Genomic DNA, 20,752 nt, shown 5'->3' with positions numbered 1-20,752 from the left:
TTTTAAATATGCCTAAGTTTATGTGATGCTGTGTTCTAAGCTTGAGAACAAACAGTACTAGAATTAGGAAACTTGGTTCTGCCATTTGCTTATGGAATCTCTCTGCTAATATCCTGTTCCTGGGTTTTCTGGGAAGCCCACTTTTTCCTTCAATTGTGTCTCCTTTCCTCTGTCTTCTTACTCTTGGAAATTTCAATAACACTGTTTTCCTAAAAATTCTTCCAAGTGGACATTCTTAGTTTCCTTTGACATTCTTTGTATCCTGGGAAGCAGGCTCACTGGCCTTCCTCTCCAGGTCCTTGCCCCGTGTTCCTTCTGCAGCAAGAGCATACATATATTGCCTACTCCTTATTGCCATCATCTCTGAATTTCCTGGAAAGCTTTCCCCTGTACATTCTGTGAGAATTTCGGTGTCTGGCTTACTTTTTGTTTTTTTGTACCGGGGATCGAACTCACAATTTTGTGCAATACTAAGAATGTACTTTGCCACTGAGCTACATCTTCAGTCCCTGGCTTACAATTTACATCTGCATTTTACTTTTCCTCCATCTATCAGGAGGACTGCTAGCATTCATTGTTGTCCCATCCAGCCATTGCATGAGGGCTCCTGCATCCATCCTCCTTTCTCCCTCTTTACCTCCTCAGAGCATCTGCATATCTAGCAACCCATAGGAACACAGTTCAGTTCTGCACTGTTCAATGTGGTAGCCACAAGAGCCACCCGAAACTTTTTTGTACTTGAAACATAGCTAGTGTGAATTGAGACATGCTACATGTGTAAAATATACCAATTGTCAAAGCATTGGTACAAGGAAAAAAGAATACAGAATCTCTCTTTTATATTAACTTCATGTTGAAAATTTGGATTTATGGAGTTAAACAATGTAACTGTTTAGTAAACAGTCACTAAAATTAGTCCCATCTGTTTTTTTCCTTTTCTAATATGGTTGCCAGAAAACCTTAAATTACTTATGTGGCATATATTATATTTTTTACATTTCTGTTGTTGAGTACTGGCTTTGACTGGTTTCTATCTGACAGTGTTCTGCTTTTGAGTTCTTGGAACCTGAAACTTCTCTGACCACAGCCTCCTATCCTGTTTCCCACGTTCAGTCACACTGTTCTGGTTTTAGCTTATGCCTCCTTTACTTCTTCCAGAGCCTTTCTAGTCATAGTGTGGCAAGCCTTCACTTTCTGCCTTCACTTGGTTGGTTATTTCCCCTCCAGTGGCCTCCCCCCCATTAATTGTGGTGCTATATGATTTTATCTTTTTTTTTTTTTTTTTTTACATTTTTTATTTATTTTTTGTGTTCTTTATAGTTACACATGACATTAGAGTATTTTGACATATTTGTACAAACAGGGAGGGAGTCTGTCTTACTCTGATTAGTGGCAGTCTTGTGTATGTGTACAATGTTGAGATTCACTGTGGTGTACTTGTTTCCCTTGATGCTATCACCAGTCATTACCAAAGCTTCTCTTGTCTCAGTTTCTGTATCTTACCTATTCCCATCTCTGAATCAGTCCAACCTTCCAGGTAGTTTCCGTTTATTGTAGCTCCCAGAAATTTAAATACCTGTACTGATGAAGTCTATTACAATGTCTTACTTATTAATACGGCTGGACTTAGCTCTGCTAAGTTGTAGCTTAGGCATTCGCTAGCCGTTTGGCAGCCCTTTAATAATTACGATTTGACTGAGTCATGCTGCTCTGCTTGCATCACCACTAGGCTGTGTACTGCATAGCTCCTGAAGTCTTCGTCTTGGGCAGCGTGCTTCATCTGTTCTAGTCTTCGCTCCCCCTGCCTCTCTTTCTCTCTCTTTTTTTCTTTTAAACTCTGAATTGAACCCAGTACCAGTACCACTGAACTACATCCTTAACCCTTTTCATTTTTTAATTTGAGAACAAGGTCTTACTATGTTTCTTAAGGCCTCGCTAAGTTACCGAGGCTGGCTTTGAACTTGCCATCCTCTTGCCTTGGACTCCTGAATCACTGGGATTATAGGCATGTGCCACCATGCCCAGCTCCTTACTCTTTTATAAAAGATCACTTATTGTGGGCTGGGATGACTCAATAGTAGGGGACTTGCCTAGCACGTATGAGGCACTGGGTATGATTCTCAGCACCACATTAAAAAAAAAAGTTATGTCCATCTACAACTAAAATAAATTACTTATTGTCTTGAAATTTATTACAAAACACTTAAATTTTTAAAATGTATTATCAGGCCAGTGTTGTAGCTCAGTGGTTGAGTGCTTGCCTAGCACATGTGAGGTCCTTGGTTTGATCCTCAGCACCACATAAAAATGAATAAAAAAATTAATAAAATAAAAATATTATGTCCATCTACAACTAAAAATACGTATATATTTTTTAAAAAGTATATAATTGCTTAGTCAGTTTGAAAGAATAATAAATCAGCTGTTCACGTGGCCTTAGTAAAGAGGTTACCAGTATCTTTGAAGTCACTTTGTGTTCCTCTTTTATACCAATCCCCTTCTTTCTCCATAGAGATGATATACTGAATTTTATGTGAATTAATATTTTGTCTTAGTCTTTCACCATTTTGTGTTTGCTTCCCTATACCTTTATTGGTATCAGCATTATAGAGTTTTACATTTAGGATTCGCCATTATATGTGTGATGTTGGGAAAGTTATTGTGCCATCTCTGATCCTTTTTTCTGAATTTTTCCCCTCAAAATTTTTTATTGTGTTAAGGTACAAATACCATAAAGTTTGCCATCTTAACTGTACAGTAGAGTGGTACTAAATGCGTTCATAACATTCACTGATCACCCCACCCATCACCAAAGCTCCCTTCAACTTTCAGAACTGAACTCTGTACCCATTAAAGCTGTGCTCACCTTCCCTCTCCCACCAGCCCCTGGTGACCACCACCCTACTGTTTGTGATTTTTGACTATTCTGAAGTATGTCATAGCAGTGGGATCATGGTACTTGTAATTTTGTGACTTTTTCAGTCAGTAGCATATCTTCAAGGTTCACCCATATTGTAGTTTATGTCAATTTCTTTCCTTTTTAAAATGAAATAATAGTCCATTTTGTGTATATTTTATTTATGCATTCATCTGTTGATGGACATTTGGGCTGCTCCCACATTTTAGCTGTTGTGAATAATGCTGATACAGACGTTGGATATGCAAATATCTCTTGATTTTAGGGTATATACACAGAAGTGGAATTGCTGGATAGTATTTTAAAGTTTTTGAAGAAATACCATACTGTCTTCCCCAGTATCATTTTACTCTACCAGAAACACTCCTCAAGCTCTACTTTGTCTACATACCCACCAGCACTTCTTTTTTAAATTTTTTTCTTTTTTCAAATAGTATTCTTGTTAGGTGTATGTCAGTAGTATTGATTTGTACCTCCTTACTTTTTATTGATGTTGATCATCTTTTTATGTGCTTATTAGCTATTTGTGTGTCTTCTTTAGAAAAGTGCCTGTTCTAGCTCTTTACCATTCTTTCAAGTTTTGGCATTCTCTGCATTTTTATGATATTAACCTCCTTATTCGACATATGATTTTTAAATATTTTCTCTCCTCCTTTGGGTTGCCTTTTTGCTCCATGAATAAATTTTTTTTTTTTTTTTTTTTTTTATACTGGGGATTGTACCCAGGGGTGCTACTATACAGTGAGCCACATCCCCAGGCCTTTTCATTTTTCATTTTGAGACAGGGTCTCACTAAGTTGCTGAGGCTGGCCTTGAACTTGCGTTCTGCCTGCCCCCACCTCCCCATTTGCTGGGATCACAGGTGTGCACCACTTGGCCTAGGTAATAATGTCTTTTGATGCACAATTTTTTAAAAAATTTCAAGATGTTCAGTTTGTCCCATGTTTTTCTTGTTGCCTGTACCTTTGATGTGTTTCAGAATTGCCAAATGCAATCTTGTGAAGCTTTGGCCTTCTGCTCATTTCTTTTTTTAAATTTAAATATTTTTGGCTCCTATATTTTGATCTTGGATCCATTTTGAGTTAATTTTCATGTGCCTTATCAGGTAAAGGTTCAACTTCATTCTTCTTGGGGGGCTTAGTGGTGGGAATTGAACCCAGCGCCTTTCACATTCTGAGCACAAGCTGTACCACTGATCTAGTCTCAGCCCCCAACTTTGTTCTTTTTATTGTGCATGTCTAGTTTCTCCCAGAACTATTTGTTGAAGATATTTTTCTTTCCCCTTTGAATAGTCTTAGGTACCATTTTGAAAGCCATTTGACCTTTATTTGAAGGTTGTTTCTGGGCAGTTCATTGTGGGTTTTTTTTTTTTTTTGTCTGTCTTTATTCTAGTACCTCTCTGTTGTGATTTTCACAGATTTGTAATAAATTTCTAAATGGGCAATTATGAGGTATCCAACACTTTTGAGGTCCAGTATCAATATTTGGATGGGTTTTTCTATTTATGGAAAATACAGCATTGGAATTTTAATAGGAATTGCATTGGATGTGTAGATTACTTTGGGTACTATTGGTGTCTTTCTTTGTGTTTTTTTTTTTTTATCAGTATTTTAATAGGTTTCACTATACAAGTCTTTTGCTATTTAGTAATTTCCTAAATGTTTTCTTTTTTGTTGCTGTTGTTAATATGAATGCTTTTGTTTCCAGATAGTTGCAATTCTACATTGATTTTTATGTGTTGACTTTGTATCTTGTCTGTTTTCTTTTCTTTTTGAAATGGGTTCTTGCTTGTTTCCCAGATTGATCTTTTTTTTTTTTTTTGGTACCAGAATTTAACCCAGAGGGTCTTAACGACTGAGTCACACATCCCCAGCCCTTTTTATTTTTTTGTTTTGAGACAGGGCCTTTGTAAGTTGCTGAGGCCGGACTTGAATTTGTGATCGTCCTACCTCAGCCTCCCCAGTTGCTGGGATTACAGGCATGTGCCACCATGCCTGGCTCAATTTGGTTTTGAACTACTGGCCTCAAGCATTCCTTCTGCCTCAGCCATCCAAGTACAAGGACTATAGGGTGTGTCGCCTTGCCTGACTTGAATCCTGCTATTTTGCTGATGTCATAAAGTCTAACTCTGTGTGTGTGTATGTGTGAAATCCATAGGTTTTTTTTTTTTGCCTGTTTGTTTGGTACCAAGGATCAAACCCAGGGTAGTCCAACCACTGAACCATATCCCCAGCCCTTTTTTGTATTTTTTTTAGATACAGGATCTCACTAAGTTGCTGAGGCTAGCTTTGAATTTGTGATCCTCCTGCCTCAGCCTCCAAAGCTGCTGGGATTACAGGCATGTGCCATAGTGTCTGGCCTTAGGGTTTTCTACATAGTGTGAAATCCACGAAGTTTTCTTCATGTAAAAATCATCAGTAGTGCTGGGGCTGTAGCTCAGTGGTAGAGTGCTTGCCTCACATATGCGAGGCACTGGATTTGATCCTCAGCACCACATAAAAGTAAATAAACCAAAAAAAAAAAAAAAATCACTCAGCCATCTTAAAAAATATACCAGTAAAGAGAGATAATTTTTGGAAACCTTTCATTTCGATTTCTTTCCTATCTGCTTTGGCTAGAAATTTCCGTTGTTAATGTTGAATTAGAAGTGGTGAAAGGGGGCTTCCTTTTCTTGTTTCTACTCTTAAGGAAAAGCATTCAGTCTTTGTCTTTTGAGTAAGAAGTTTATAGTGGGCTTGTTATATGTGACTTTTATTATGTTGAGGTAGTTTCTTTCTAGTTCATTGAGCGTTCTATTTTTAATCATGAAAATGTCAAGTTTTGTCATACCTTTTCTATAGCACATTAAAATCATTTATACCATTATCCAAGTGGGGTTTCTATCTGGAATGCAAAAATGGTTCAACAATGAAAGTGATTCATGTAACCCATCATATTAACAGAATAAATGACAACATGGTGGTCATCTCAGTGGACACAAAACCATTTTACAAAGTCCTACATCCTTTGTGGATAAAAACTCATTAGACTAGACATAGAAGGAAGCTACATCAATATAATAAAGCACAGTGAATATTATACTTGGTGGTGAAAAACAAAGCTCTCCCTCTGAGATCAGGAACGAGATACGGATGTCTGCTTTTATCATTTGTTTCCTCATTTTTAAAATGGTTTAACTTACAGAGGTTTTGTGTAATTAAAAAATTGATGGTTCCTGGCATGGATCAGACTCTCAATAAAGTGGATTTACCCTATGTTTTGAAACTCTCCTTCTTTCTGCTTTAAAGATTAATTTTTATTCTGGCTATTCCAAGAATTTTTTTTTTTTTCAAATAATTTTCTGTTATTTGATCTTATCTAAGGTGATCTCTTCCACTTTCTTGGAAAGGATTATTGGTTATGTGCCACTGATTCCTAAATCATTTCCTGTGGTTGACTGCTCCCAACAAGTCTAATTTCTCTGAGAGTTAAAATTTGACACACTGTTAGTAAGATTATCACTTTTCTTTAAACCCAGAGCAGAGAAAGCAACTAATGTGAAGGCCTTAAGAGAAAAAGTAACTGGTATGTTTGAGGAGATAGTTAGACCAATGTAGCTGAATAGTAATGGAATCTTAAGTGTGGTTGAAAGGGACTTGGGATCTAGTTGTTTTGCCTCAGTGTCCTTAGTCACCCAGTCCTCACAAGTTGGAACATCAACTTTCTACCCCTTCTAATTGCTATTCCAGTTTGCTGACTGTCTCCCAAATCCGCCCTCCTTATCCAGGTTCACTGCAGTATGGGCTCTTGTTATCACGTCCCTGTACTTTGTTGTAGCTCTCTATCTGCTATCTGAACACCAATCTCTTCCTAGGACTCCCTATTGTAATAGGTCTCTGTAGTAAACAAATCTGATATGATCATCTTCACCATATCCTAAGATACCTTCATGGTAAAGTTCTTACTTAGTTGACACATCATTTTCATCTGATTCCCCTTCTCTCACTCTGCCACATCCTCTTCTTTCCTCTGGTGTTAATGTTTCCAGCACACATGCCCTTTTTCTCAGGTCTTTGTGCTTCTGTTTATAATCTTTGTTTAGCTATGTGTGATGCCCTCTCCTTTCATGGATGACTGCAAGCCCACCATTCATTACTAGGTGTAAACTGTCATCCATGGGAGGTTTAGAGAAAATTTTCTCCCAGGAAGAAAAAATTAGTTTGTCCCCTATGCATCCTTTTTTTTGCCCTGAGGATTGAACCCAGGGTTGGTTAACCACTGAGACATATCACCTGCCCTTTATATTTTTTATTTTGTAGCAGGGTCTCGTTACATTGCTCAAACTGGCCTCAGAACTTGCCATCCTCCTTCCTCAGCCTCCCGATTGCTGGGATTATAGGTGTGCACCACTATGCCTGGCTCCCCTGTGTATCTTGACATGTTATTCATATTCCTTTAACACTTCGTATGTTGTCTTACAGTTGTTTGGTGGATCGTAAATTCCTTATTCACAGGAATCCTGTCTTTTTCAAGTATATTTCTGTGACTTCCTGTTGAGGCTGTAACCAAAGAAAACAAAAAACTAAAACCCCACAAACTGATTGCTTAAATCCTATGTAGTTTGAGGGTCTATATCATTCCAATTTGAGTGAAAAGGTTTTGTGTGCCTGATGTTTTTCAGTGATGCTATTACTATTTAGCGTCTTCTAAGGTAAAAAAAATGTAAAGCAGCTTTGCTTTGAGACCTTATTAATTGTCTTAAAAGTCTAGAACATTTACCATGCTGTTCAGAGATGCTTTAGATGAAAACCTAAGGGATATATTGGTCGTGTCCAGAACAAACAAGCTATATAGATAGTGGAGTGATACTGCATCCACCTCCAGCTCAGCTGAAGTGACTCTTTTCTTTGAAGTAGATGTGGCATAATTGAAGATGAGATTTGCCAACCCTCATTCACCTCTTGTTTTTGCTTGTCTTTGTTTTTGTATTGTCAGGAACTTGGTGTGTTGTACGTCAGGGTGGAGGTAGGTGGCAGGTAGAGTCATTGGATGCCTAAACTAAGCTGTATTATAAAGTGGTTGGTATTACTGAGGGCAAGTTTTCAGGAAACTGTAACTTATTGGTGGGAATGGCCAAGTGTTTTGAGACAGAAATTTCCACTGAGTTACCGGGAACAAGAAGTGAAGAGCGTGCTATGGGTAGGTGATTCAGCTGTTTTCTGAACCTGTCTCATGTGATTGAGTTTGTATGATCTCCGTTTATTCTTGGCAGAATAAGTATGATGGAGTTATGTTACACAGCAGGCTCAGTGATGATCTAAATATAACTTGTGGGTATTTTGTTTGTTTTCCTTACTACATTTAGCATCACAATATAGAAAAAATCATAATGGTGTTCCATCATTAAGTGCTTTCTCTTAAAAATAACTTTTGCTATATAGTCAGCCAGTACTATTTTACTGCTTTTAATGTAAAGGTGAAACATTTGATATTTAACTACAAACTAGGAAAAGGCAAGAAGATAGCCTTCTAATTATCCAGAAAAATAATTCAGCACCATTTCATTTTATATTGTGTTTTAGGCACAGGGGTATTTTTAGGGCCATAATTGAGGTATTTATGTGCTGAAATTTTTATATAGGAACTCTTATTTTTGTGATGTTATAGTGAACTTTTTTAAAAAATGGAAATATTAGTGTTATAGTCATTTAAATTTATGTTAATATTAAATTATATAGTGATATTTTTATTTACTCACCTTGTACTGAAGGTCTGTGTCACCATGTCCTTTAATTGAGTCTTCAGTATGTCAAAATGTGGTTATTATTATGCTGTGTACTTCTTTATATGCTTGACTCAGAAGGAGAGAACACTTGGAAGATTGAGCACACAAAATAATTAAGCTGTTCACGTGGGAAGCAAAGTTAATGATTTATTATTTTTGGCATTTACGTGTTCTCACTCTTTGAGGTTCAATATATATACTGTATATACCCAAGTCTCAGATTTTTTTCTAAGGATAAAGGGAAACTGAAGTCATTTCAAAGAAAAGAGCATTAGCATTCGGTTTACAGTAATGCCTAATGGAGTGGGAATATTGAATCAGTGTAGTAGTTTACTGAGTTATATTGTGTGTGGTTCTTCATATTATATCTAAAGTGATTTTATGGTTGGCTGGGATTGTAGCTCAGTGGTACAGCGCTTGCCTAGCGTTTGATCCTTAGTACCACATGAAAATAAAAATAAATAAATAAATAAATAAATAAATAAATAGATAAATAAATAGATAAATAAAATAAAGGTCCATTGACAACTAAAAGTATTTAAAAAACACCTTGTGTCACAGACTTGCACTGTATGTATTAATTTGTTCTGTTCCATCTTTCATAAAAATGCTAATCAACCATGAATATTTTTCAGTATTACATTGTTAGAATATTCAATGAGATTTTTACAGTCACTAGGAATTTTGTAGTACCCCAGAATGTAATATCGGTATGCATGTCCTCTGATGTACTTTACCTAAGTGAGACTGAACTTGTCCATCCTGTGAAAGGCATTCCCAAAATTGTGCTGGTTTTATGTGGTCCTCTATCTGCCTTTTCCTTGTGGACCGACAGCAGATTGTTCACTGCTGTTAAGATTAAATGGTCCTAAAAACATTTCTGAAGAAAAATAAGAAAATGGTTTCAAATGAACTCTGTTAATCCACAAGAATAAATTCTGATTTGGGACTAGAGGAAGTAGTTCCTCAATCCTGTCTTACCGACAGTTGCAACAGTAGACATCTCACTGACCCTCCTTGTTGTCAATCAAAGAGAGTGTTTTCCTCTTTGATGGAAGAATTACCTCCTTGTTTCCTTTCATTATTCGTAGTGTTTCTTGATGATTATGTTTTTGTTTTTAAATACCTCTTAATTTGTGAGATGGGAAAATATGTGTTTTGCTTTGGTCTTTTTGACTCTTGGCAATAAAAGATAAAACCTTTTTTTCCTCTTTCACTGAAATATTATATGCAGACTACTAAGTGGGTGGGTTTTTTTGGTAACTGCTTGCCAGTTTTGAGATCTTTGTGTTATATTGTTGCTTATCAAGTTGTCAGGGTTTAGCCAGCTCTTCTTTTATAGAGTACTGCTTAAAATTCAAGAAGGTAGGAGCAAGTATACATATGTATATAAGTATGTATTATTCTGACAGCCAGTTAGTTAAATTGAACAAGTGCTGTTGAAACAGACTTGTTTGATGTCAGACTTCTGTGATAATGATGTTTTACTTTAAGAGATGTTTTTAATTTTTAAATACATAAAAAATTTACCAAAATAGGCTTATTTTTTTCTTTCTTTCTTTCTTTCTTTTTTTTTTTTTTTTTTCAGTGCTGGGGATCGAACCCAGGGCTTTGTGCTTGCAAGGCAAGCACTCTACCAACTGAACTATCTCCCCAGCCCTTATTTTTTTTTCTTTTGGTACTGCGGATTCAAGGGCATTCCATATGCTAACATGTACTTTACCTCTGAGCTATGTCCCTGGCCCCTAAACCATTTCTAAGTGTTCAGTATTAAGTAAATGGAATCAAGTAGTATTCGTTTTTATGTAACTGGCTTATTTCACTCTGCATAATGTCCTCAATGTTCATACATGTGCTGTAGTGCAGTGTCAGAATTTCCTTCCTGTTTAAGGCTGAATAGTGTTCTATTACACACAGACACACACATAGACACCCCACTTTTGTTTACCTATTATTTGTCAATAGACCCTTAGGTTACCTTTTGACTTGTGTGCATAATGTTGATATGGAATGAATGTAAATCATCTGCGAGGTTCTGCTTCATTTCTCCCTTATTGCCTTCCTTTGTGTTGAGTTGTTGTAGTGGTGTACTTTAATTCCCTTTTCATTTCCTTTTATGTATATTCTATAGATTTTTTGTGTGATTACCATGGTAATTACATATAATATCCCAGTGTTAAAACAGTATAGGATGATAACTTAAATTGCTTGCCAAAAGTCTTCTCCTTTATACTTTAGTCCCCTTTTCTTTATGCTTTTGGTATTGCAAACTACATCTTCCTGTGTGTGTGTCCATTAATATTAGATTAACATAGATATAATTATATATGTGTTGTGTATTCATTAACATTAATGTATGTATATATATTGGTACCAGGGATTGAACCCAGGGTACTTAACCACTGAGCTGCATCACCAGCCCTTTTTATTTTTTATTTGGAGACAGTCTTTTTTTTTTTTTTTTGCGGTACTGGGGATTGAACTCAGGGCCTTGCACTTGCGAGGCAAGCACTCTACCAGCTGAGCTATCTCCCCAGCCCTGGAGACAGTCTTGCTAAGTTGCTGAGGATGGTCTCAAACTTGTAATCTTCCTACCTCAGCTCTCTGTCTGTGGAGTTATAAGCGATGCTACTGTTCCTGGCAGATGTATACATTTTAATGCTTTTATCTTTTAAATCCGTCTGTTGATGAAACTGCTGGTAATCTTATTGATGATTCCTTGTATACCATTAGTCACTTACATTGCTACTTTCAAGATTCTTTGTCTTACTTTTCAGTTATAATGTGTCTTTTAGTCTCTTTTTTTCACTTGCAAGTCATTGAACTTATTGTTTTTATATATCCTTGTCTTTAGTCAAATCTGGAAAGTTTTAAGCCACTATTTTTGGAATTAAGTGTCTGACCCCTTTCTCTTTCTTCTTCTGTAATGTGAATATTTACTTGATGGTCCACCATAAGTCCCATACGACTCTGTTCTCTTTTAATTTTTTTTTTCCAGACTTGATTATTTCAAGTAATTCCTTTTTAAGGGTGCTGATATTTTCTTCTGTTCACTTGACCAGCATTTGAACCTCTCTAATGACTTTTTTTTTCAATTCAGTTACTGTATTTTTCAGTTTTAGAATTTTTTTTTCTCTTTCCTCATAGTTTCTTTCCTGATAGTGAGATAGGGATTTAAGATAAGGAGAGAGAGAAATAGGGAATCTTAAGGGAAACACTTTCAAGCCATTGAAATGCAGAATCAGGCCCCTGAGATGCTGAAAACACAGTTGCAAACCTTGGCCCAAGCCCTTGTTTGGCCTGTGCCCTTGTAAAATAAGGGAAATATACAAGTGCAGGAAAACTGGTGGGAAATTGTGTAGTCCATCCTGGATCCACCTCTAGTCCAGCCCATGATACAGCTCTTCTATAAATATTGGACCGCTGGCCCTAGTCTGGACTGCTTCTCATCTTAAGACAGCCTGTATTCTCCCTTGAATGAGTATCTACTTCCTAAATAAACCTCTGTCTCTGCCTCTGTCTGGCTTCTGCTGAAATTCTTTTCCACCACTTATACCAAGAATCCCAAGGGCCCTGAGTTGAGTTGTCTCCTCTGAGAACTACTCAGACCCTTTTCCGGAGACATTTCTTCTCCTGTGACAGTAGTTCTCATTTTGTTTATATTTTTCCTGATTTCACTTAGTTTTTTGTCTGTGTCTTTTATTTGGCTTATTGAACATGTTTATTTACCTTGATATTTAAGACAGTTGTTTCAAAATCTTTGTCAAGTAATTCAAAAGTCTGTTTCTTTAGGGTTTTTGGAGATTTATTTTGTTCCTTTGGATGGGCCATGTTGCCCTGTTAGTTTTTAGACCTTATGATCTTTTGATAAAAATTACATACTTGAAGAGAGAGCCATCTCCTCCAGTCTTTACACGTCCATCTCTCTGCTGAGGCAGATTGGCTGTCATCAGCCTGGGGTTAAGGCTTAAGGTTGTAGATGTTTTCTGTGCATGCCTGTGAGTATGATTCCCCCACTTCCCTCTGTATTAAATGTCATGATTACCCTGTGAGTCTTCTTTTAGGCATTCTGTTGTATTCTTCTGTACTTTAATCTCTTGCTACAATGTAGGCACCTGCCAGGTTTCTTCCACCCTTCCTGTTGCTTTTCAGTGTCTTGGAGCCTATTTACTTTTCAGTTAACCTCCAGCCTAATATCAAAACTATGCCTGTGTTCCCATCAGCACTCCAAATCAGTTCTGGTGTCAGCCCCTAGACAGACTGAATGTTGCTAAGAGGTCTGCTTCTTTCCTTTCATCATAGGGGAGGAGCTGGGAATTGAGTGGATTCCTCCTGACTTGTCTTTATAATTTAGTTATGTAGAGCTCAGGTGAACTGCTTTTAGGAAGTTATTAGAAAATTATTACTGGGATCACAATACACTAATGTGTATACCTATGGAAATTTGGGAGAGTGAAAACAAACTGTCTTGCAGTCATCAGAAATGAGAAAATATCCACTTATGCCCTTTCTCTCTGACCTCTTTCTAACAATTTAAGGGTAGGTTTACAGAGTAAACCTTTCATATTTTAATAGCAAGAGGCAAAGAGAGGAACACTTTTAGTTCTAGTATTATTTTAAGCTGGTATTCTTAAACTGTATGCTTTGAGGGTCCTTCTGTACTTTTAAAAGAAAAATTCTTTGGGGATTGGGTGGAGGAGCGCATGCCTAGTGTGCTTCAGTCTCTTGGTTCAGTTCCTAACAGTGCAAAACCAAACCAAACCAAAAAACTCTTTGGAGTTCTCAGTATTTTTATGTGTTTTATATCTATTAATATTTATTACAGAAGTTAAAATTAAAGAAATTTTGCATACTTATTTAGTTCAAAATAAAAATAAGCACCATAGTAGGTTAATTTAAATAACATTTTTATGGAAATATCTATCCAAACCAAATAAAATGAGAAGAAGAATGGTATTATTTACAATAATGCAGATTTTTAAAATATCTGGCTTAATAAAAATTATTTGGAATCTCATATCTTTTATTCTGCCTGATACACAGTGTGTTCTTTCTGTTGAAGTATATGGAGAAAATGCAGCCTAACATTTGTGTATTTTTGAGAAAAGCAGAAATGTTTAAGAAGGCTTTCTGAACTTCTGGCTGTTTGCTTTGATACTATACACTCAACAAGTCATTGATTCAAAAAGATAAGTTGTAGTGTGGTTGAAACCTCATCAGTGAATTTTTGCCACCTTGTTAACATTATAATCCATTGGTCTGTCTTGCACTTAAATGGATTATTGATCATGTATGATTTTGTAACATTATGTGTTGATCATTTGGAAATATGGTTCACTGAATTAGGCACATCTTCCCTTGTAAACCATTTTTTATTATATCGTATAAAATAACCACATTTTTATGCAGTATAAAAATAATTGCATTATCATTTAAAAAGTCTTTATAGGAAAGATGGTCAATCTCATGGTGGCAGACACACATTTCCAAAAGTTAATTTTCACTTGAAAGTTTGAATTTTATCATTGGTAGTTACTTTCAATTTTCCTTGAAATAACAGGTTGCTTTGTTCATTTATAAGAAAATACCTGCCACATATCAAAGTCTCCATGTGCAGGTAAAGTGATGTTTGAAAAGCAGTTAGTTTGCCTTGTAACTCAAATGTTAGTACAGGCACTTTTTCTTGGTGAAACCCTGTTACCTCTGTGCTTCAGAATTGTTTTATGTCTTCTCATTTTTTCACTCGGTATACCAAAAAGACATGTGCACAGCTTGCATGGCAGATGATTCTATTTATGTGTCTTTTTGTACGTGTGTGTGGTGCTGGGGATTGAACCCAAGGGCCTTGTGCTTGCAAGGCAAGCACTCTACTGACTGAGCTATCTCCCCAGCCCTGTTTGTATCATTTTTTAAATGAGCAAATTATAGAGACTGAAAGCCAATTGTTTGTCTGTGGGTATGGCATTGGCTTTAACAGAGTAGTATCATGGATCCTGTGAAGGAACTTCTCTGTATTTTGACTGTAATAATGATTACATCAATCTATACATGTGCTGAAATTGCGTAGAACTAAATACACTCTCAAATGTTGATAACTATAAAAATCTAAAGTTGATGGATTGTATCATTGTCATTTTTTGGGCTGTGCATACTATACTTATATACGATATTGCTGTTAGTACAACTAGAAAAAGTATATGGATTCTCAATTTTTTCTCAAGGTCCATATCTATAATTATCAAAATAGAAACTAGTAAGTTACTGTTGTGACATTCTTAAATACTGCATTTTTAAAATTTCTTCCTTTTTTTAAAAAAAAAAAGAATGTAAAGTGATGGTGTTAGAGGTAAAGAACACAAAGAGTACCTTTGCCTTGATTTTTAACTAAGGTACCATCACCTTAACTTATTTTTCTGTGATTTGTGCAGATGTCACCAGAGGCAGATAACATCTTGGTATTAATATCATAAAAGTATTCTAGCTCTCAGATCCTCTAAGAGGGTGACGTTTATGCTCAGGACTGTGATGTGCACTTTTTTTCCTTTTAATTTTTACAAACTGCATTTTGAGTCATTGTACAGAAATGGGGTACAACTTTTGAAAATCAGTGGCTTAAAGTTTCATTTGTATCTGGTTGGGGAAAAGAAGACTCATGCTTACAGTTTTGTAAGAAGTTCACTGATAAGTATGTGTTTCTCTCTCCAGTGTTTTATATTGTACTCCTGTTTGTTTGATATTACTGCATTTCTGTAAATGTGGAGTTGCCAAAGTTTGTAATGATAAATTGTAGATATCAGAAGAGTGAAACTTTTGTAAGTAACAGATTTCTAAACCTGGCCAATATGTTAGCCACTGGTCATATGTGACTTTTTAAACTTTAAATGATTAAAGTATATTTAAATAAAATTTAAATTGAATGGTTATCAAATGTAATCAGAGTTTTTCTGTTTTGCAAGATGAAAAAGTTCTTGAGGTCTGCTGTGTAGGATATATACAGTTAACACTACTGTATACTCAGTGGTTGATTATAAATTATATGTTGTGCTTTCTACCAACTAAACATTTTTATTTGAATAAAAATTTTTTAAATAAATTAATTTTGTTGCATTGGTCATATTTCAAGTGGTTAAATGTGATGTACAGTTATCATTTTAGTGTAGATATTGAACATTTGTAATCATTTTAGAAATTTCTTTCTGTATTGATTGGATAGAAGATGGTACTCAAGAGGGTGAAGGTGGCTGTAAGCATGTGAATATCAGCACAAAGAATTGGTCCAGATGTTAATGTGCTATCATTGTTTCTCTGGTTACATTTGTGTGTGCAACATGTGTTACTATTAAGAATGAATTAACTTGTATATGTATGCATTTATATACATATTCAAACTTGTAAAGAAAAATTTTAAAGCAAATTGAGGACTTATATAAAATAACAGTATATTTAAAAAAAATTATTGGTGTGACTCTGTAGTCTTTTTTTTTTTTTATTTAAAAACCATTCCCAGCTCGAAGATGATAGAAACAGATTTGCATGTAGTATCTTACACACTTTCAAATTTTACATTCTAACACTCTAATCAGTCTGGATTTTTTTTAAATGATGAGTAAAGTTGGTTATCCACCTTTTCCTAAATGATGATCTAATTTTCCCAATATATTTTATTAATTTTCTTATATTCTTCCTGACTTGAAATGCCTGTTGTATATTCTCTGCAATATGTGGGTTTGTTTTAACATTATCTCAGTATCATTCATTCCATACCATTAAATTTTTAAAAAAATATTTTTTGGTTGTAGATAGATGGACACAATGTCTTTATTTTATTAATTAATTAATTAATTAATTATTTTTATGTGGTGCTGAGGATTGAACCCAGTGCCTCACACATGCTAGGCGAGCGCTCTACCACTGAACTCTAACCCCAGCCCACCATTAAATTATTTTTGTTTCTTTTTTAATGACTGCGAGGACTACCTTCTTCCACTGGGTAAATGCTTCTTATATCTATATCCATCTCTTTATTGATAACCTTCTCAGAAAAGTAAAAAACTGAAACAATCATATCTCAGGCCTCCCTTATGTTCAAAACCCACAGTATAGTGTGTTCTTTATGTTAGATTTCAGTAAATACTGTTTATTTCATTGTGATTTATGAGATGACTTTTTCGTTGTATTCAAAAATCATGTAGAACTTAGCAAAACGCCAGATCTCCTAGTTTTGGGGTTTTCTTTGCATTGTAGTAATATGTGAAGGATAAGGATAATCTTCATTATAAAAATGATCACTTCTTTTGGTTCTTAGGAAAGGAGAAACACATAATACAAAAGTACATAGAACAAAACTTACAAGTTGTATCCTATATCCCACTATGAACCTTCCATTCTTCTCAGGTAGCCATGCAGTTCGTTAAAAGTTTGTCACATATTTTCCTTAGACATTATATCTTTAAATGTTTTTGTGTGTGTTATAAGTACATTTTTTTTTTAAAAGAAACACATGGTCCTTTTTTATTTAAGGATTATACAATTTGCTTTTGTCAGTGTAATAATATAATAGACATCTTCTCATGCTAGTATGAATAGATTTACTTTGTTCTCTTAAGATCGCACTGTATTCTCTCATTACTTGGGCAAAGCCTAATTTCACCTGTCCTGTATATGGCAATTTAGAATGTTTCTGCTTTTTTAGGACGGCACATTGTGAAGTTTCCATAGAGTGAGTTCCTAGAAAAAGGAATTGTAGAGTCAAAGAGATTAATTTGTTTAAAATTGAGTAATTGTTACATAATGGTTCTTTGAAAAGCTGGCAGCTTAATTTTTTAGTCAGATTTGGGCATATTCACACACATGTCCACTATTGAATTTAGTCTTTATGGCAGGATTTATTTAAAGAAAGAGTCTTAAAGCAAGCTGAATGCAGTTGCACACACCTGTAATTCCAGCAGCTTGTGAGGTTGAGGCAGGAGGAGCACAAGTTCAAGGCCAGCCTTGGTAATTGAGTGATACCCTCAGCAACAATCAGTCCTAAAAGGGGTCTAGAGATGTACCTAAGTGGTAGTGTACCTTCCTAGTATATGTGAGGCCCTGGGTTCCATCCCAAACAAAAAAAGAACCTTAAAATGAAGAGAAATGATGTTTCATTTTTAAATAATTTAAAGAACTTTGAAAAGTGCCTGAGTCATAGTAAGCTATGTTTTCTATTCCATTGGTTTTTATAGGTTTTAATCTATTGTTTTATACTGTGAAAATCGAATGTTTGTTTTTTTACTTATCTATATTTTGAACTCTTTATAATTAATATGTAGTATTGTTTGCTCATTCTTACAGTGGAATTCTCCCTCAAATTTCTTGTTTTGGTTAACTTGTCCAAAGGAATGTTTTTTAAAAAGCTATTATGAACTTTAAGGTCATTAAGTTCTTACCTTGCATGAGAACTGTTTCATAAGGACTGTTGTGATTTGCTTGTCTTCCCTGGTTTTTTTTTTTTTTTTTTAATAATTTGTCAGTTTATATGCTGGCTAGTTCTTGTTTTTACTGTCGTATCCCCGTCCGTGTACTAGGAATTGAACTCCAAGGTGCTCTACCACTGAGCTGCATCCCTGCCCTTTCTGTTTTTTATTTTGATACATGTCTTACTAAGTTCCCCAGGCTGGCCTCAAACTTAGGATTCTCCTCCTTCCCTCAGTCACCTGCATTGCTGGGATTATAGCTGCACATCACTGTGTCTGGCTTTTACATTATTTTTCAACAAGGCATACTAATAAATTAAGGAAATTATTCTAGAATAAGTTTATCAGTGACCTTGATTAATCATGTCATTAAATACAAAGGAGAGTTAAAAGATATAGAGGCATCTTTTACCAGTTGCACTGTTTGTAGCAACAATAGATACAGATCGTGCACAGTCCTAAGAAATTTCTAAAGGCAGCCATAAGAATGGACAACTGGTCAGAGGGAGAACTGAGTAAGCTGTAGGCAAAATTTGTTCATGAGATGCCAGTGTTAAACACCCCAATATTGTCAATGACATTTTTATGTATGCCTGTATTAGACATGATACTTTGTATTTAGATGCAATTGTGTGCAGAGTCTAAACCAGACCTTGGCTATTATGCAATGGGAATATAAGATAAGATGTATTTGGGGTTTTATTATTTTTTTTTATGTCTTTTTAGAATAGAATGCCCAAGCTACAGTAAAATACAATACTTTGCATTAGTAATAATCATTTGGGGAGCAGTGATGCAGTCTAAAGAAGGCATATTGGGAACAATCTTGGCAGGGCACCAGCCACATGGTCAGGAAGAGTGTTGTTACTGAAAAAAGGAAGTTTGTATCTGGATGCTAATTCATGTACTCCTTTTTCCAGTTGGTTCTCTGTTGCATTTTTTTGTTCCAGTGTTGAAGATACTACTCAAATTTTAATGAGGTCAAATATGATCATCATGCATGTCTTCAGCATGTTCTATGAAAAACATCGGGTTACTTTTCTTTTGGTCTCTATGAGAGAGCAAAGTGTTCTTTTTACTTTCGAAGTATAGAAAGAAATAGCATTTCTATTTTCATAAGTTGTATATTTCATCATTATTGAATCTTGATAACTAGAAGCTTATACTTCAAATAGCAATTAAATCTTAAGAAAGTATCTAGATATCCTAAGGTCTAGGGGACTCATCACAAAGAAATGAGTTTCTGGACATTTGATGATTTTCTTTAATTTAGTGAAGAATGAAATTAATGTATTTTAAAATTATATCCAAATGCTGTTGTAGAATTTGAAGAAATACTTTTGTGATCTATTTCTGGCCAGAATTGATTTTTAAAAAATCTTTCATATACCACATTTCCCCCTAAGATGAATAGTCAAGATTTTCAGCATCTGACCATGACACATACTAAAAAACAATCTTTGGTGAGAAACAAAATTTAATAATCTTTTGATTCATATTTGATCCAATTAGGAAGTATTTAATACACAAGATACTGCCATGTTTTCCAGTTTGTGAACAGATTTAATATTAGCAACTACTTTAGTGAGTTCAGGTGGTGTTTCTTTTTACATTCATAGGGAAAAACTTCATGCCAGTCAGTGTTAAGCAGCCATAAGTATGATCTGAGTTGAAGTCTTCTGATTCTGTGTTCCATGAGCTTGGTAGCATTTTACTTTAAACTTGTTACAAGTGTTTTTTTTTTAATTCATTCTCAGTTTTTAGCCTGTAACATTTAACATGGATTCATAACCAAAGCTTATATTCTTGTTTTTAGAAAAACCTGTATAAATTAATGTGGGTATTAGCACTTAATCTAGCCTCTTATAAAGTTCTTACCCTTTGGTTTTTATGGGATCATGTAGAAGGATTAAGGTATAAGCCTTTGCAAGAGAACAGCAGTTACAGAACAGTCAACTGTGTGAGCTGCTAGTTGTGGTTATGAGATGTCTTCCATAAGGGATGCCTTTGTTTATAGATAATTTGGAAAGCATACCACAATGGTAACAAGTTACCACAGTTGACTTGGATTTTTGTCTGTGGCTTGGGTTTTCCATTTCAGAAACTGATGAACTTACGGCGGATTTACTTTCCACTCAGAGTTTCAAATAATTGTGCCTAGTCTTTGGGTTGCTGTTGATTCCTTATCAGGAGATTTATAGTAATTTGTAAAAAATGCTGCACTGATCCTTAGTTGTTCCATATTGTAATAAAGATAAGATTTAAAATATAAAATTGTAAACCACATTAATAACCATTTTCATTAACTTTTTACAATCTTGAATTTGAGATTCTGTACCATATGTTTTCAAAATATGATATTGTTCTTGCTGTTCTTTGACAGACCCCTTATCCCTCTGGACAGAATGCAGGTCCAACCACGTTGGTATACCCTCAAGCCCCTCAGACAATGAATTCACAACCTCAAACCCGTTCTCCGGTAAGTAAACAAAAGCTTGTGCTGCATAATATTTTCCACCTCCATTTGTATGTGTAGTAGCTTGGGTTCTTTTGGCAAATATTTTTACTGGATTTTGGACATTGTCCCATAGTTGATGATTTATTATTATTATTATGATG

The 20,752-nt window shown here is 35.3% G+C and overlaps 1 protein-coding gene and 1 long non-coding RNA gene across 37 annotated transcripts in view; one reads left to right on the top strand and one right to left on the bottom strand.

Annotated features, from left to right (window-relative positions):
- LOC306654844 overlaps positions 1 to 9,148 on the bottom strand; it is a 69,821-nt gene extending 60,673 nt beyond the window's left edge. The window contains exon 1 of the long non-coding RNA XR_013762075.1: positions 8,655 to 9,148. This is a non-coding gene — a long non-coding RNA (uncharacterized lncRNA). The remainder of the gene's footprint in view (positions 1 to 8,654) is intronic.
- EIF4G3 (eukaryotic translation initiation factor 4 gamma 3) overlaps positions 1 to 20,752 on the top strand; it is a 283,828-nt gene that overhangs the window by 124,007 nt on the left and 139,069 nt on the right. For all 36 annotated transcript variants that reach the window (XM_079100300.1, XM_079100311.1, XM_079100303.1 and 33 more), the window contains one exon: positions 20,517 to 20,612. In XM_079100300.1, coding sequence (XP_078956426.1) covers positions 20,583 to 20,612 — 30 coding nt within the window. In that variant the 5' untranslated portion in view covers positions 20,517 to 20,582. Of the gene's footprint in view, positions 1 to 20,516; positions 20,613 to 20,752 lie in introns of those variants that run through there.

This window comes from Sciurus vulgaris, assembly GCF_902686455.1.
Source record: "Sciurus vulgaris genome assembly, chromosome: 1".
NCBI classification, from domain to species: domain Eukaryota; kingdom Metazoa; phylum Chordata; class Mammalia; order Rodentia; family Sciuridae; genus Sciurus; species Sciurus vulgaris.
Note: the sequence above shows the minus strand (reverse complement) of the source record. Positions and strands in the feature narration are given on the sequence as shown.